The sequence below is a fragment of the Ceratosolen solmsi genome, unplaced genomic scaffold (assembly GCF_000503995.2).
Source record: "Ceratosolen solmsi marchali unplaced genomic scaffold, CerSol_1.0 scaffold23, whole genome shotgun sequence".
Classification (NCBI taxonomy): domain Eukaryota; kingdom Metazoa; phylum Arthropoda; class Insecta; order Hymenoptera; family Agaonidae; genus Ceratosolen; species Ceratosolen solmsi.
The window spans coordinates 59,414-79,588 of record NW_011948430.1 but is presented as its reverse complement, the minus strand read 5'-3'; the positions used below and the strand labels follow the sequence as shown (position 1 = coordinate 79,588).

General features: G+C 22.3%; 2 protein-coding genes across 2 annotated transcripts; one reads left to right on the top strand and one right to left on the bottom strand.

Moving 5' to 3' along the window:
• Positions 1-6: 6 nt before the first annotated feature.
• On the top strand, positions 7-6,501 carry LOC105364079 (uncharacterized). Its single transcript, XM_011501942.1, has 7 exons — positions 7-160; positions 940-950; positions 1,085-1,436; positions 3,966-4,281; positions 4,344-4,782; positions 5,796-6,091; positions 6,352-6,501. The coding sequence occupies exons 1-7, from the start codon at positions 34-36 to the stop codon at positions 6,476-6,478; spliced, it is 1,668 nt and encodes a 555-aa protein (XP_011500244.1). The 5' UTR covers positions 7-33; the 3' UTR covers positions 6,479-6,501.
• Positions 6,502-9,060: 2,559 nt separating this feature from the next.
• LOC105363906 (tyrosine-protein kinase CSK) lies at positions 9,061-19,421 on the bottom strand. The gene is made up of 6 exons (XM_011501709.1): positions 19,042-19,421; positions 11,546-11,952; positions 9,822-10,662; positions 9,661-9,747; positions 9,496-9,588; positions 9,061-9,402 (listed from the first exon to the last, which is right to left on the bottom strand). Exons 1-6 carry the CDS (start codon positions 19,075-19,077, stop codon positions 9,307-9,309), a joined length of 1,560 nt encoding a protein of 519 aa, XP_011500011.1. The 5' UTR covers positions 19,078-19,421; the 3' UTR covers positions 9,061-9,306.
• Positions 19,422-20,175: the final 754 nt, after the last annotated feature.

Genomic DNA, 20,175 nt, shown 5'->3' with positions numbered 1-20,175 from the left:
ATTTTAATTTAAAATAAAAAAGAAAAATATAGTATGTCTCAATTTCCATCAGTTTTTGAAAATCCCTTAGTTGAAGGAAATCTAAATAATTTACAACTTCCTCAATCAAATTATACTCAAATGGAACAACGGAAACTAATTGGATTCAATAATCAGCAGAGTAATGAATTGAAATATTAATTATTTTTTTGTATACTGCATAGTATATGAAGTTATCTAATAAAGTATTTATGAATTTACTAGTAAGATAACAAGCAGTTCATTTTATAAACGTTTATATAAAAAACTTTGTTAGATTTTAATTTATGTTTTATACTATTTTTAAAAAAATGTGACGAGGTTATACATTAATTTTTTCTAATTAAAATAAACATCTATACTTTTTATGAACTTTAGTGAAAAACATTTCAAATAATTTAACATAAATATAGAATATGGATATTACAAAAAGTTTTTATAAAATAAGAATTATAAATTAAGAAATTTTTAACCATATTATTTAATTTATTAATTTTGTTAGATAGTATTACTATATATTGTAATCTGAATAATATAATACAAGTATTTCACTTTGTATCAAATTTTTTTAAATGTAATTTTGTATATAAACTGTAGAACAGCAAATACATATTTTTATTTAAATAATTCACAAAGTTAAATAATTCACATATTTATAAGTTGTGAAATTTAATAATAAATTTATTTGTTTTTTTCATTCTATTAATATTACAATAATATCTGTTAAAATTTTATAATAAAATAAAAGTATTTAAATGATTAAAATTTGATTTAAAAATTGATTCAATTTGATTTTTAAATAATAAATTATGCCACAGTATTATTAAAATACCATCTAACTAATGTTATGTATGGGAAAACGAAATTAATAATTTGAAGTGATCTTTCAATTGTAGGTAATAATATCTGTCAACAACTTAGAAACGGACAAAGTAATTATGGACTTACAACGAACAATTTATACAACAATAATCAACAGCAGCTACAACAACAACAGCAACAGCAACATCAGCAACAGCAGCTACAACAACAGCAACAGCAGCAGCAGCAGCTACAACAACAACAGCAACAGCATCTACAACAACAAGAACAGCAACAGCAACAGCAGCAACAACCAATGATTGATTCATATTTATCGGCTAATCCGTATTTGTCACCGTTGTATCATAATAATTACTGCTTAGCTGGATCGGAAAAGCAAGCACCACAAACGCATCTTATGTCGATGGGACAACGATACAGTTCCTTACCACCAATCACGTTAGACCAAATCAGATCATGCACAACTACTTCATCACCTATCTTTATTTTACCAAATGGAATATCAAATAGCAATCAACTTCCTGCTTATCCAATGCCATTTCTTTCACCTACATGCATTCCCTATTCAATGCCTTTACCTATTTATCAACCCTCTGGTAAGATATATATATATATATATATATATATATATATGTTACATATATGCTCTTTTTTAATATGAGAATTATGATTAATAAATATAACAGCGAAAAATTTCAATACAATGAACAAAGTATTTCATAATATTTATAGAATAAAAATTATGCCACTAATTATAAAAATCAATTAATTAATATATAAATATAATTTTATTATTTCATATAAACAATAATATAAGTTTAAAGGTATAATAATATAAGGCATAAAAAGTCATGTTATAAACATGCTTAACTATTTTTACGATTACGATTACTTAACTATTTTTTTGAATTAATATAAAAATATATAATTAATATTTAAATTCGCAGTTAACTTTAAATATGAACTATTCTTATATAGTTATGTAAAAATATCGATGTGATTATATGTTGATTATTAATACTTAAGAAAATATATTTAATTTAATTATAAATTAAATTAAAATTAATAAAATTATAAATTACTTTTTTAATCATTATAATAAATATAAATATAATTTATTCAAGTATCTTATAATCCATAAATGCCACGTTATATCTTCTTCTTAAGATTCAATGTTGTGTTTACATAGAGATCCTTTTTTCTAAAGCAATGTGAAAACTAGAACACATTGTTACGAATATACTATTTTAGTTAAATTAGTAACAGTATTTTTACTTTAAGGTCTTACAAAAGTTCAATCTTGACTTAATTAAGACGAATTCAATTAATCAGTACATACATTAAAATTCTTTATGATAATTTCGTTGAAATATAAATAGTTAAATATTATAATTTATAATATTTTTTAATAATATAACAAATATTTGTTGGAATCGAAGTATAATTATTTATATTAATGAATAAAATTTTGATTATGTTATTTTTGTCGTGATTGTAAGTCGAGTATCGTTAATTTAACACTTTATTTAAATTTTTATTTCAATTTTTTAATTTTATTTTTAATATGTATATATATATATTTTACATAAATAAATTATTGATAAAAATTTTGAAAATATTGATATATAATATTTTCGTTTATTCTAACTTAGCCAATGCAAGCACAAAATTTTACAGCGTTATTAATATAAAAATGTTTACTTAATTTAAATTTCATAAGTTGTTTATGGTATTTTCATATGATAAATTTTATACAATATAAAATATGATTTTAATGAAACAACAAAATATATTTGTATAATCGTAAATTCAATTTCTTTTGTATTTTATACTTGAACTTTCACTCAAGGACTAATAATTTTTCGATGTTTGTCAATTTTAGTGTATATTATTTAATTATGAATTTAAAAGTTATTAATAAAATTTCTTTCACTATTTTTATACTGAAATAGAACTAAACCTCAGCGATTAAATTACCTTGCATAAAAATTCAGAGATGACATACCGGCATATTTGAATGTCAATTATTGCTTCGAGCTTAATAAAAAAAATTATATTTTTTTTAACTCTTTCTTATTTACAGTTACCTTCATTTGTATTACTTTTTGTATCCTATTGTATATACTAAAAAACGATAAGATTAAATATTTATGAATTTTAATACATATCAATAATTTTTCAATGTGTATGTATAAATCGAACAATAAAATCATGATTTAGCCATTTTTCGGTTTACATTCGATTAGAAAAGAGAAAGAATTGGTATTCATATTGCATTCAACATAATCTTTCTCTCTCTCTCCCTCTCTCTCTCTCTCAAGTTTCTATTTTATTTCTTCCATTCCTCTTATTTTTCAATTTTTTTTTATACATTTTAATCACTAAGTCATATAATTATTGCATATTTTATATATTCGTTTTCGTATTCAAGAAAGAAAAAGAAATACGTTCAATGCAATTGTGCAGTAACAAAGTATAATTGAGAAAAAATGATACAATTAAAAAAAAAAGTATATTGATTAAAAATAAATTATTATACATTCTGAAAATTTAAAAATTTATTTACATACTAAATTAGAAATCTCGCAGTAATAAGAAAAATTAAAAAATTAAATAAATCTTATGATAACGAGAATTAGACTGGAGATCTAATCTAAAAATAAAATAATTAAATATTGGGTATTCAATCGAATGATAGAATTTTGCATTTGTGAGATCGTCGTAGTATTTCACAAGAGGAATAAATAGAAGAGTACACATTTCCTTATTCTCTAAATGAAATATTTATTTGTAATAGGATTCAATAAATTAAATTTATTAAAATTTACACGATGCAAGCAATTTCAATAACAAATATTATGCTACATCATATAAAAAAGTTTTAAAATATAAAATAAAATAAAAATTCTATTTAATCTATTAAAAAAATATATTATTAAAAGATATTATATTTAGATTGAGATTAGAATAATTTATGATGATAAAAAACGATAAATTTTTATTTATTTTGATCATTTTAAGATGTAATTTATGATATTAATTAATTTTCATAAATAAAATAATTTCTGTTAAATGTTAATCAACAAAAATTAATCTTCATAATTAAAAAGAATTGAAATCAAAAGAATGTGAATGCAAGTGTGCATTTAACAAAACAAGAAATTGTTTAAATGGAACTTTTGAAAAACATGAAAATGATGGAGCAATTTCCAAAATTGAAAATAATCGTGAATTTAGTACAAAATATTGCTATAAACAAAATATCGAAGATGTATGTTCAAATCAAAACTGCTTGGCATCAATTCAATTGCAAGCAATAATTTCACAGTTACTTGGGATTCACGGAATAATTTCTTCCACCATAATACGTCTATTACTAAAAAAAATCCCAAGCACTAATATAAGTGATTCCGCAGAAGAGATAATGCAGTGTGCAGCAAGGTATATATATCATTACATAATAAATTAAATTTTGTATGAATAAAATTAATTGATTGATTTAGAATAATAAGACAGCTACCAAAGGATCAGTTGCTCAAAGAGTCAAAAAGTTGTCAGGAAGTGAATGGATTACTTCGACTTTATTTAACATCTTCAACGATAATTGCAAGAATAATACCGATTCTAACGAGTGTTCAATTGAAAAGCAATATTCTTAAGGCTCTTATCGATAATCTAATTAATGCACGAATTATGGATGATCAAGGTTTTGGAGCCGAAAATCCGGAACCATTGGATGTACTATATTTAGAACTTAAAAGTGATGATGAATTAAGACAACTGTTATCCATTTTGAGAGAGAAGGAATGTCAGGAACGAGTAAATCTTAGTTTTGCAGTCTACAAATCGCAAAGTCTAATAATGGAGTCGAGGTTAACGAATATCCAAAGAAAGATTGCACAACTTGAACAGGAAATGGATAGAAGACATAGTAACATTACTGTAATTCATGACTGTTCTTAGTATATCCACAATAAATCTACTCTACAAATTTCTTTTACAATTACCTAAATGTTAAAGTCGAAAATCAGATTCGTGTAGATAATTTTTTATTAAGTTTAAGGAATTGTACTTCATCAACAGTCAAAAAAATAAGGTGCATACTTTAAATTCAAATAAGAATTAGAATTAAAATCCATAAACGTTATGTTTAAAATAGAGAAATAATTTAAATGTAAATAAATATAAGAAGATTTTGCCAATGTTCAATGCAAATATACAATAATAATTTATTATATTTACTTTTAATAAAAAATGCATATATTGTAAATTTTATTTTTTCATTATTGACATACTTAAACTTAATTATTTGCTTAAATAATCCCAATAATACATAAACAACTAACAAAAGTATTTAAAATGTAAAATACAACTTTTTATTAAATACAACTTATATTATTTTAACGGTTAAAAAGAAATATTTTTTTTAATATTCCCCAATTCGTTAAAAATTTAATTTACTAAGATCTTGGCCAAGATTAAGCTATGTATTATCTACGCAACTGAATAATTTAAATATGACAACAAATTAAATTATTTCCACTGACGCTTTACAAGTTGATATTCTCTTTTTGATTTTCTTCTTCGTTGATATTTATTACAAAAAATTTATTATTCAAGTAAAGCTGGAAATTATTTATAAACTTTAACAAAATAAAATGTTTCAATTTTCTTCAAAGTTATTGTCGTATAATCATATAAATACTTAATACTTGATTAATTTTGTTTTTAATATTAAAATGCGATTATTAATAAGTACATTTTATTAACAAATTTTTAATAAAATAATATTTTCATTGATATATATATTATTTTAAATTATATAATTTTAATAGAATTTTGAATTCATTAAAATGTTATTTTTTTAAATCTAACTTGTTAATAAATACAAATTATTTTTGTTTAAAAAGATCAATGACTAAATTTATATATATGTAATTATACTAAATCCATAGGTTCAAGAATCTTATAAAAAATTAGCAGATTTAAATTTGTATGCGATTAGCTGTGATTATTTTGGTTATAACAAGTCACAGAACGAATATAAAAAATTTAAATCTCCGGATCCTTTCTTGAGTGTCCATATTTCGAATCCAAAAAAGTTACTTTTAAAACCACATGTCGGCAGTCCAGAAACTACTTACACAAAACCAAATGATAATAAAAAATCAAACGTTTCTAAATCTAGTATAGAGAATGTTGACAATTGTTCTTCTTTCTACGTAGAAACATATAACGAAGAAACAATGCGGTAATGGTACAAGATTATTTTTGAAAAATTAAATTTTTCCATTAAACACAGCAAATTTAAGTATATAATTTTTTTTTATATTTGGACTTATAAAATAGTTTCATTTAAATATAAGTTTTTAAATAAGAAAAAAATTTTTAACTTTAGAAAAATAAGAAAATGTTCAACAAAGAAAAAAAACAAAATTTTATAATTATTTAGTAAAATATATTTAAATTAAAATGCTTTTATCAATAATTTAAAATGAATATCTGTTTTAGTTATATACAATTAGTGAAGGATGAAAACCATGGGGATAAAAGTATAAGCAATAATTTTTCTACAGAAAGGCAAATAGATAATATAAATGCTACAGATACAACGAACACTGTTGACAAAAAAAATTAGAAAAATAAAATGTCTAGAATTTCATAGCGTTTAATTTAGACATAATAAGGATAATAAAATAAAGCTAAAGAGATATGATTAACTGTCACCGATGAAGAAATGTCCATCTGCGATCCAAAGACTCTAAAATAAAAAAATTTGAATTAATAGAACCAAATAATTAAGTACAAATGATATCTTCTATAAAATTATTTTCGTGATTTGAACAATTGAAGATGTAAAAATATACTTTTACAATATTTAATTTGAAAATATAAATATAAATTCAATTTAAATAAATAATAATTTTATTAAGATTAAGATTACTACAGAAATTTATAAAGAACGAAGACAAAATAAATTTTAATTTATAAAAAAGAATTATATATTGTAACACATTTATTTTGAACAATGAAATTGTTCTACAATTGTAGAGCATATATATATGTATATATAAATAATTATTACTTATGAAATTTTAATGTGTTTTTAAAGCCAATATAATAATTACTCAAAAATTAAATAATTCAATATATATAATTAATAGCACACGATTAATAATTGAAATGTGTAATAAAAGCAAATATAATTACAAAAATTTAAAAATTAAACGTAGCGTAAATAATATTTAATAAATTAATATAATTGGATTAATTAAATACAGCTTCTCGAAATAAATAATGCTTAAATATAATTAAATATGATATCGATGTTTTTAAACAATTTTTATTGTTGTAACATTAAAAGTTGTTAAGTATTAATAAAATATGATAAATAATAATAAAATTACATAACTGAAACAATGAAAATTTATTATATTACTTGATTATGTTCTACAAAAATTTTTGATTATTTTAATAGCCGTTCATAACATTATTTATGATATAATTTTTTAGCTAATATCTAATTAATTTCATCAATTCGCAAATTGTTTAATATTGTTTGCTTCCATTTTAAGTTTATTATTAAATTAATTATGTAATTATTACATTTTTATACAGTTATTGGATTAGCTGTTTTAACTGTGTAAATATCAAATATAATATAATTGACTCAAATTTCAATTGGTTATATCGAATATGTTGAAATTAATTAAGATTTATGAAAACGATGAAAATGGATCACTATAAAAATTAAGTTATTCAATGATTAGGATATTTAATATAATTGAGAAAGTACACATTTAGAAACAAGTTTATTTATTAAAAAATTTACGCCAAATTAATTATTTATTCTTATGTTGATACTTATCCATTATTGCAAAATAGATATTTAAATATATAGTAAATATTAAATATATAAAAATATTAATGTAAAATATTAATAATTAATAATTTAAATATATATTTATATATTTAGATATCCTACCGTTTTCATATTTAATAGATAGCGTATTGTTTTTCAACTCAATTTAAAATTGTGGGTAATTAATCAAATTTTTTACATAATCATTTTATTGAAGGGATTTATAGTAATATTTAAAACTGTTTTAGTATACCGTACATATAAGAAATTTTAAGAATTATGAAAAAATCTTTAAAAATTGCTGTTCATTTTTATCTAATGTATATACATGTCTTTCACTATTCATATCATATTCCAGCCCGATTTATTTAACTTCGGCTATTTTTTCACAAAATTCTATAAAATTCAAAATTTGTATTTAATTTAACATTTTAGACGCAGAAACATATATGTGCGCCCACGCGCCCAATCACACGCATACATACAAACACAAAGCGCGCAATTTCATCCAAAACATATTTTTTTCATTATAGTATTTTCAAAATCAGGCGACATAATATTTGAGCTTTTGCATATATAAATATATTTTATGTGTTAATCTATTTTTTTTTTCTATAACAGAAAATTCAGCCTTATGTAAATTGTATTCCTAATGAGTGTATCTAGATTTGTAATCATCATTTAAATATTTATAATAAAAATGGACCTTTCCTTCATAATCTCATACTTAGATCTTTAATTAATTTCAGCTTTACCTTTTTATAGAACAATTTTGTTATAATCTTAATATATACAATATTTACAATCGATCATTTACATTCTTAAAGGCGCATTTACTTTTCCCATAAGAAATTTTAAATAATATTTTTAATCGAGCAAAACATAATTTATTTTAAGTAACAATTACGTAATAATATTAATTTCTAACTTATATTTTTGATTTATGCATAATTTTTTCATTTAAAATATGTTAAAAGCTTTGATATAATTTGTCATACGTATAATAAAACGTCTACCACATATTGTATTTAATGCAACATTTGGTTGGCAATAAAGTAATAAAAACATGCAAATCGAAATTCAATAATATAAAAAATTTTGAATTTAAACGAAGGCACGCACTAAAATCGACAATATTTACAACAAATAAATTCGCATATGTTTTTTAAGATATTTAAAAAAAGGACTGACAATAATGTTACAAAATTTTTATTTTCGTCATTTATTTCTATATAAATATTACCATTATTTAAAATTTTTTTAATTGTATATAATGAATAACTTTTTAATAAGAATTATATTTCAATGCTGAAATATTCTAATAAATAACAAGTTTAAATATAAGACAAAATTAGCCTCATAAGTACACTATAAAAAATAAGTTGTTAAGAATTGATATCAGAGTTTGATTTCAATAATTAAACAATAAATACGCGTGTTACAAATAAAACGCCTAGCTAATGTACACTTGTAAATAAAACAATCGCATTATTTTCACGTTCGAGTATTTGAAGGGACTGTCGAACTTCATGGTTGTAAACATTTCTCTAGACTAGGCCATATTGTTCAGTGCCTTTCACGTTTAAGATATACGTGTTTTAGGCTCAATTAACACCTTTGGTGTATTCAATTTTTAGCTGTCCAAGTTTAACTTTAATATCATGGAAGTTCGGCCGCTTTTCAGGTTGGAGATCCCAGGCCTGAATAAAGAAACAGAATAATCAAATTAAAAATTAACGTTATAAATAAGAATTGTAATAAATGATGCAAGAAATTAAAAGTTTATAATATACTTGTCTCATTATATCATATACTTCTACTGGGCATCCATCGGGTGGTTCCATTTTGTAACCTTTTTCAACGCATTTAACCACGTCGATTAATGGCTGAAATTATTCAATTATTTAATAATCTGTATTTGAGAAAATTCGCATTTTGATTGAAATTGCTTTACTTACTATCCTAGGGTAGGGCACGCGACCAAATGAATATATTTCCCAAAGAAGTATACCGAAACTCCACATATCAGATTTATTGGAGAATTTCTACAATATAAAATTTAATATTATAAAAATTTAAATTAAAAAAAAAAGTTTTGTGAAAAATAAAAATAAATTACATTTTGTTTGAGAGCCTCGGGTGCGGTCCATTTAATAGGTAGTTTGCCACCATCGAGAGACAAATTCTCATCTCGGGCAAGACCAAAATCCGAGACTTTAGCTGAATTATCTTCAGCTACAAGGACATTTCTTGCTGCTAAATCTCGATGTACAACGTGCCTGGACTCAAGATAAGCCATGCCAGCGCAAGTATCATGAGCGAAGTTTATCTGATCCCGTTTTGAGACATGGAGTCGACCCCTAGACCTAAGATAATCGACAAGCGAGCCCTTACTCATATATTCAGTCACAAGATACATATGCTGATTATTAAAAACAAGTCCTAGCAGCTTAACGAGATTATCATGAATGAGTGATGTCATAAGACTGGCTTCAGCAAGGAAGCGTTGAGCCGCTTCGCTATTGTCTTTGAGCATTTTGACAGCAACACGTTCACCTCGATAGACTCCAAGCAGTACATCTCCAAATTCTCCCTTGCCAATACATTCACGCAGTTCAAGTTCGTGGGTCTGAATAACCCAGCCAGCCTCGTCGAAGGCTTTTAGATCCACGCAGAAATCTTGTTTGGGTAAAGATTTTGTCAACTGAGTGCAAAGCCCGTCAGCATCCTGCTCATAATGCTCAACAAGGAGAGCCAGATTTTTGAAGAATTCCTCGTCGTCAATCGTCAGTTGATTATTTTTGTACTTTACACGGTAATGCTGAACCTTACCTACATAGCAGACACACAAAGTGTAATCTCCAGGAAAGTTGGTTGACTCGCGGACTAGGAACAACCCGTCCTCGCGTGGTCTTAGTAATCGTTCCGCCGTCTCTCGCGATATCTTCCCGTGAAACCACCTTTAACAGCCGTTTCAATGATTTCGAATTAGTTACCAATACACACACGCGCACGCGCGCGCAATCACAGCCCTACATTTTTTGCTTATCTCTAATTTAAAATACAAATAGGTATTCATTCAGAAATTTTGTCTTACTGTTATATAATTTTTTTAAACATTTTAATTTCATACTTTATAGAAATTTAAAAACTATATAATCTATATTAATATTAAATTATTAAGAAGTATTTCTTTGTATATATATTAAAAAAAATGTTATTATAACAATAATAACAATATATTTTCGAAAATATTTATATGGTGAATAAATCAGGTATTCTCGATATAAAATATGGTTAAAAATACTATAATTATAACTTTCCTAAAAATAGATATAATATAAAAAGAAATTATTTTGGGTAGCAAATAATTATAATATATCTTTTTATAAATCCTTTATATCATAATTAACTACGTGAATCGGTTTTACGTGAAAACATTTTTTTTCTTTTCCATTATATTAAAAAAAAAACATACTAATTGTAGCTGAAATTAATTAAAATTACAAAAATACTCAATGAATTTAACTCATTTAATTGTTATGGGTTTAAAAATGAATCATTATAAGTTACAGTTAATATTTTCATAAATAATAATTTAAATGTAATTCTATTTAATATAAAAAAAAAAAACTTTTCTTTATAAAATTAAATTCATTGTAGGTTCCAAATAAAAGATAATGAGATGATGAATGTTGTAAAATGATAATAAATTTGATCAATATTTGTATTTACAAATGAGATAATAGAGTAACGTGAGGCAGGAGGTAAAGAGAGGCACCGGTTTTAGTAGGATTTCCTAAATTCAGAAAGAGAAATTGAAAATAAATTCTGATGACGTACGGCATAGCATTGAGTTTGACTTCGTGTCGGGTATTGTTACCAACGAGAAGATTGCTATTCACATTCGAATTTGGGTTAGCATTAGTTGAGCTGGTAAGGCTCGTCATGCTTGTTGCTATAGATGTTGCTGTGGGTGTTGTCGTCGTTGATGTCGACATCGACGCTGTGGTAGGAAGCGCCGTGGTGAAGCTGCTGTGCTGCCGCTGTTCAAGCGGGCAGACAATATTAGAGGTGGCGGCAACTGCTGCAGCAGCTAAATGCGAAGGGATCGTGGTATGATGATGATTCTGATTGCCGTCAAACTTACTCTGTTGACGAGCAGCTGCTGCTGATATATTTGGGTAGCCACAACCCGCATTATGATAAGTTGGCATTACTACGTAGGCCAGTATTGGATAATAAATTGTCTGTAAGTAGATTTAATTAAAAGTTATTTATAGCCCATTAAAACTTTGTAAATCATATGGTGAAATGCATGAAAGTAATTATATATTTACTCAAGTGATTCAATAAAAGTCAATAAAAAATTTGATGTTTATATTATTTTGAAAAAATTTTTTAAGTATTTTATTAAATACATAATAAATAAATTTATATTACATTTATCTAAACTTTTATTTATGATAAATATTAACTTTTATTAGTTAAAAAGATAGCTTTGAATTTGATGTACTATCTATTTATAATTTCTTATGTATATTTATAATGTTTGGTAACAGTGATAAATTGAAATCTAATTTTTAAAATTTTTAAATCTATAAAAAATATATGAAAATTACTATTAAATATTATATAAAATTTAATTGGATATTGCAAATGGTTATTATAATTTCTTGTATATGCTGCTCTTTATGTATTATATTTAAACTTAATATATTATCTTAAATTTTTTTACTATGATCTCTTAATTATAAACATTAATTAGTAAAATGAAGAAAATTTTTATATCTTTGTTGAAATTACCAACAAAATTTTATTTATTTTCTTATTTATAAATTTTTAAGCACAAAATATATCTTAAAGCTAAATCAAAAGCAATACACAATATTATGAAACTAATTATTATTCATGGAGTATTTGCACGAAATCAATTGCGATATAGTATTATTGGTTAGTGGATTCTATATTAAATAATAAATTAACTTAATTTTATATAAATGAAAAGCTATCTATGAAAGTGCTTATTTAATTCTACTTATTTTAAAAATTGTCTTTACCTAAAAATTGGCGCATATTACTTTCGATATATTGATATTTGTAATTGAAAAAAATATTACACATCAAGTTTAAAAATAACAATATTTATTTATATTTTTAATATTGATCCTATTGCATATTATATATTTTAATTATTGACTTTATTTTTCGCATCCATTTATAAGGAGGGACTTAATTCTTCGATTCCAAAGACAAATAACAACAGTTTACAAACAATTACTCATACTTACTGATTCATCATAAAAAATGATAAATTATAAATTAATATTCATTATTAATATATTCATTATATTTTAATTCTTTTTATTTATAATACAAAGTCAAAACCAAATAAAATTAGGTTTGTTTATTTTTCAAACAATTTTCCTTACATACTTTATTTTGTATAAGATAATAATGATAAAAGTATTTATAATAAATAATTTTTCTCATAACAATTAATATTCTCATGGTATTCGTACTGAAACCAATAAAACATTATTTTTATAATCTTAATACAACTTTTATTTAAATCTAATGATGTTTTAAAAACTATAAAATATTTTGATTTGCTATATGTTTTTACCAAATTAATAAATAATTGCTTAAATAATTAGATAAATATTTATGAATATATAAATATACATTAACATATATTTTTTTCAATATATAAAATTCAAATGTACTGATGTATTGGTTTTAAAGAAGTATCTTTATATAATGAAAGCAATATCATGTGTAACTTATACAAGTTTCAGTTACGTATTATGAAAAAAAATACTGTTGAACACAATTCAGTTTTATGAAAATAATATAATTGAATTTAAAAGCTTTTTCTTGTGCCAATGAAAGGAAAATAAATTATATGATTTTAAATAATAAATATTATGCATTTCCTATAGAAACATTTAAGTGAATAGTGATTTCGAAAAAAATAACACGATTTTAACTTATGTATGTATATCTCAATTAAAAGCTTTTCAAAAAAATCCGAGACTATATACCTAGAGAAGTAATATTATTAACTAATATATATCGAGTTTAATGACTTCATTGTATTAATGTATTGTATTGTGTTAAATGTATGAATATTATAAGGATATTTAATAAGTATTTGTAAGACAAATTGGATGGAAATTGCAGCAGTTCATTATTATAAAATTCATTGCATATTTTGAATTATTTTTTTCGTAATAGCAAAACTACAATCGATTAATAAATTTCTTACAAATTCATAATTATGTTATTTGTTCTAGAATGAAATAAACAAAAATTTCTAAACGAACTTATTCTTATTGATAAATTTTAATTAAAATTAATATTAATAAAAATATGAAATTTTTATATTGAATGAATTGTATTGAAAAAACATGAAAAATATCATATAAGCAATTTTAGTATTATTAATTACAAATAAAAATCTTTAAATTAAATATTTTATTCATTTAATTATAGTGTTAAACAGGTAAAATTATTTTGATTTTAATCCATCGAAAAATATATCTTCAAACATAATACTACACATTTAGCTATAAGCCATTTCAAAATAATATTAACATACTATAAATAATAGTGCAAGAAGAAAAATCTTTATTCAAAATATCATATTAAATTTAATTGAAAGTGAAAATATTTTATGTAAGATTTTTAATATATACATATATATTATATTATGTTACGCTATATATAATTCATAAATAGAGCATAAAGAACACTCAAATATATTTATTTTAAAAATTTCTTAATAAATATTATTTTATTATTAAAAAGAATTTAAAAAAAAAACAATTTTTTTTATTCAAGATCTTGATTTCCTAATTCTTTTTTAGTATTATCCGCAAACCCATTGTTCAATGTTTACTTTTACCATTATTTATATTATTCAGATATTAACAGTTTTTATTCAAACCTCAACTTAAAATTTGTCGTTATCTTTAACTTCATCTTGGTTTTTAATTCTGCAAACACTTTATTCAGTCATCAGTGCCGTTTCGTATGATCAAATGACTACATGCTATTTTTTACTCTTCCAACACATATTAAAAGCAGATTCTATTTAGTTTCCATATTTTCATTGAAAACTATATTGATAATTTTAGTCCAATTTAAACTACCTAAAAAATGTTACATTATTTTTTGTTAATTCAAATTTATATTTTATAGGATATAAAAGAATGATATTTTCCACTAATAGAATATGGAAAATAGTAAATATTGACAATTTATAAAGCACTTTATTTTTTTATACATTAATTACAAATTATATTATTGGCATCTTAAAAATATTTTTAAAAACATTATTGTGTGGGACTTTTAACATCCATATTTTAGAAAATTTAGTTTTGTATTGTCTGATAACAGAACCAAATAATTATTAAATTTGATGATATTATTTTTAAGCCGATTAAACTCGGTGACAATTATATTTAGAAACGTTTCATAATAATCTTTATTCCTCTTATTATGCAGAAATTATCATTACCATATTATCTTACAAATCCATACATCTATATCTGCACTACACAAATTATTTCATAAAATTAAAAAAAAAGATTAAGTTGGAAAAACGTACTCTATTCAAATTGCAATCTAAAGGAAACTTATAATATAAATCATTTTTCTTTAATTTCCTCTTGAAAAGTTTGCAATACATTTTTATTTATAACTATATTAATTATAATTTGTTTCAATCAAGCATATAGTATTAAAATGCAGTAAAGCCAATTTTAGTAGTTTCTAATTTAAAGAGCATTATAAAATTTCTTACATATATATTTTAAAGATTATTTTAATGTACATTAGCATTTTAGATAGTCAAATAATAATTTAATAGTTTTCCAAAACTGTATACATTTTTGCTAAAAATTAATAAATACTAAACAAGAGTATTTAAATAAAATGTATATATAAATAATTCAAAATTTAATGTAAATTATAATAAAAATATATAAGATTTAAAATAAAGTGTATCAAAATCTGCATTCAATCTGTCATTAAATTGAAGTCCTTACTTTGAGCAATATATAAATATTGCATAGTTTAAATTAAATTCTATATATTATTTAATTTATTTTATATTATTACAATTACAATCTTTTAATTATTAATGAATAATGTAGTTCAAAATGATAAAAAATCAAATGAAATAGAATATAAAATAAAAATAAAATATAATATGGAACGTTATTGAAATACAAATACTTTATAAAAAATAATTAGAAATCCATGCGTGTAAATACAAAGATTCAAACATGGACGCCTATGTACTTAAATATATGTAACTATTATTTACGATATTGACAATTTACAGAAAAAAAATCTTACGACTATAAAAATAAAAAAATCCAATATGTGGTGTAATACAGACCAATGATTACACGACGGTCTTCATTTGATCTATTTCGTATAAAATATAATATAATGTATAATATAAAATCGATTACAGTTAAGAAACTCTTAAATTAAAAAAAATTGTTGTAAATTCTTAATTTTGGTCGATGTTTTATTTTCAAAGAACAGAATTTTTTTTTATTGGTAAAATTAAGTGCCAGCAATTATAATTTTTACTTAAAATTTATTATCTTAATTGATTTTGAGATTATCTTTATTGATATTGAGAATTAGTAATATTACACTTCTATTTATCAACAAATAATTTCTATAAATTTTGACTACAATTAATAAATTAATTATAAATTTGTTTTATTCCGTTTGTTAAAAAATTTCATATTTTTAATTACGAAATTTATATATTAAATATTAAAAAAAAAATATATTAAACATTATATTTCAATAAAGTTAAAGAATTGATTTCTAATGAAAGCAATTGTAGCCCTTTATTATTATTATTATATCAATAATACATTTATATAATTATTTTACAAATTGAACATAAAAAAATAATAATACTTTAGAATATTTTGATGTATATATTTTAACATTTGAATGTCATAAATAGCTTTTACAGTTGAAAAATAATAATTTTTTTTAATAGAAAATAAATATGTATAAGTGTACGATAAACGTTTATAAATTACTTATATTTCCAATATAGTAAGTTTTATTTAAGATTGAACTTAATATTCTATTAACTTGATTAAATTTACTATAAAATAATTACAAAAATCTAATTTTATGAATTTTCTAATGTATAATTAAGTATATATTTATACAAATTAACAATTTGTGAAATATATAAAATTCTATACTAAAAAAAATACTTATATATATAAACTTTAATAAAATTAAAACTAAAGTGAAAAAGATTGTATCTTAAATCAACTTTAAATATTAATTTAAGATTACTAAACTATAAGATTAAATATATATATTTAAGCATTATATCTAGTTTATTTAAGCTTTATATTTAGTTTATTTATACTTTAATTTATATTAGAAAGTAGATTATCAATAAACATAAAATTGGTGATTAAAAAATGGAAATTAAAAATATATACTGAAATATGAAACAGACTATAAAAAAAAAAAAAAAAAAAAAAAAATTAACGTACTTTGCCTTTTCATTTTTTCATACTATCTATTTATTGCTATTATTATAAGTATTTTATAATGTACATGTTTCATTAAAAAAAATGCAGCTTATTCTTATATAATAATATTATAATTTGGTACTCATAAGTAAATTTTGTAATAAAATTTGTTTTATAAAATCAAAAGATAATATAATAACTTTTAAAAATTCGATGTCATTAAAATATGATTTTTAATTTGAAGTAGCCTCATAATATTCTCTTTATTTAAGAGAAAAATTAAAATTTATTGGCAGAAATAAAATATAAAATTTATGAATGGTATATATTTATAGCAAAATATCGAATAAATATAATTAATAATATAATATTGTTACCTCGATATTTACACTACATATTACAATAAAATTTTAGACTGTTTTAGAGAAATAAAGTTTATTAAACAATTTTTCATTAAATACAGATTTTTGGAAAATTTAAAAAAGTTTTGATAACTACAATAATGACCAAACAAACTATGAAAATTCTTGATCGTTCTGATAATTAATTCTATTTTACATTTTTTAATTAAATTAAAATAAAACAAAAGTTTTTATTGAAAAATTTTTATAAATATTAAAGTAGGCACAATAAATCTTATAAGCTCAATTTTTTCATTAGATTTTTACTATATGAAATTATTATTTTAATGAAAAAATACTTTTTATTATATTCTAGTACCCGAAGTTATATTACATATGGATATTGGAATACCTACTTTTGCTCAAAGTATAGTGCAAAAATTTTTTATGTAATATATAAAATTTAGAAAATCTAAATTAACAATAAACTTTTATAATTTAATATGGTTACTTGAAATTAGCTTGATTTGAAATATTCAGAATGCTTATTAAATTGCTTTAACATTATCAAATTATTGTCACATATTATTAATATTTGAGCTGCTTATAATTTAGCACAATCTAGCATTATTTTTGTCAATCAGGATACAGATCAAAATAACGATATATAGAAGGTTAATATAACTATTCAGTTAACAACTAGAATTATTTAAAATATGTTCTACGATTAGCCAGCAATTAATTCTTAAAATGATATAATCAATACACGCGTACAAGTTTTAATATTTAACGCAGTTAATATTAGAGAAAGTTAAACTCATAATGTTGTTCTTAAATAAATCTGTATTATCTGTATAGTCATAATATTGTTCTCGACTAAATATGTATTTATGTTCACTAGGTAACATAAGTATATTCATATAAAAAGTATAACTTATGAAAAGATATTTGTTAACAATATTGGCAGATAATATAGAACTTGCTTCTATTTAATCACATTTAATGTCTTTAATTTAATTCAGATAATTTATTTTATTTTTAAAAAATATCCAATAACTAAATATATTCAAAATAAATTTATGTTGTACAAAATTATTTTGAATTATTAAAAAAATATAAATATCACAATCATAAAATATTAAAAACCTAAAGAGGCTTATAGATACATATGTGTTGAAAACCAAAAGAACAAGATGGAAAATGGAATAAGAAATTCAGAGCATTGCCCGCATTCCACTTTTGTAAATATATATATATCGCATCAGATAAAATTTCATGGCGATTGCAATTATTCAATCGAAAATGAAACCTCTTGACGTAACTAAAATAAAGTCAGACCTTACTAATAAAACAATTAATGATAGCAACTATGTCCCTAGAAAAAATAATCCTGGGCGTGAACTCAATCATCTAGTAATCTTTTTCTATTAGAAAAAAAAAAAATGTACCAATAAATAGTATAACTTACTATTAATTCGGAAGTTACAGATTGGATGTACAACATTTACAATATGTTTATGACTCGATTTATTAATTGTATCTTCCTTAATGTATCCAAAATTTATAAAAATTTTTATTAAACATTAGTTCCTTGACCGGCATACACTTGGACAATTCTGCAGATGATTTAGTGAGTTTATTATATATCTCTTCTATACCTTAATATAAGACTCGAACTTAAAAATACAACTTAATTAATTTGAAGAATATACACACAAAATTCGGATCGAAAACTTTTTGGCAAGAATAACACACAGCTGCACCTTGCGCCCTGTCACACTGGCGCCCACTCACTCTCTCATCTCGATCGAGCAGCCATTTTGCGCTCGTTCACACCCGTATTATAGTACGACATATAAAATCGTACAAATCATTTCTTTTCATTCCTCTCTGAATTCCGAGACGCACATAAACATCCAATTATGCATGATCCGTACTTTTTTTTTTTTTTTTTAAATAACTATTTTCTCTACTTTTATTATTATTATATGAAATCTTATCTTTTATTATAAAATAATAGATAATTTTATATTATGATGAAATTATTATTAATAAATAAATAAATAAATATATATATATATATATATATATATATATATATATATATATATATACATATATACAATCGCTTATAAACTTAAAATTTTCAAATAAACGCGCGACAAAATGTATTTGCTAATCGTGAAAGTGCATACGATAAAATTCATTAACAGGTGGCGCTTGATAACCACACCACTCAAGATATCTATAAAAACACACTTAATGTTTATACATTTGGATGTACTACTGCTAGCCATAAGATATAAAATATAAATATTAAATATAAATATAAAAAATCGAATTAATAAAACGTATTTATATAAGTTCAAAATAATCTTATGTATAAATACAAGTTTTTTTTAACATATATTTACAATAAGCTGTATTTTAATGTATAATAAAAAGATATAATTGACATAAATAGAAATAATTGTAATAAATAGCTTAATAACGTTAGATACTATTTTATATAATTTCAAACTTATTTGTACCTGTTACTGCACAAATCATTACTATTTCATATAAAATTATGCATATTGAAACATTCGTGCAACCACAATTT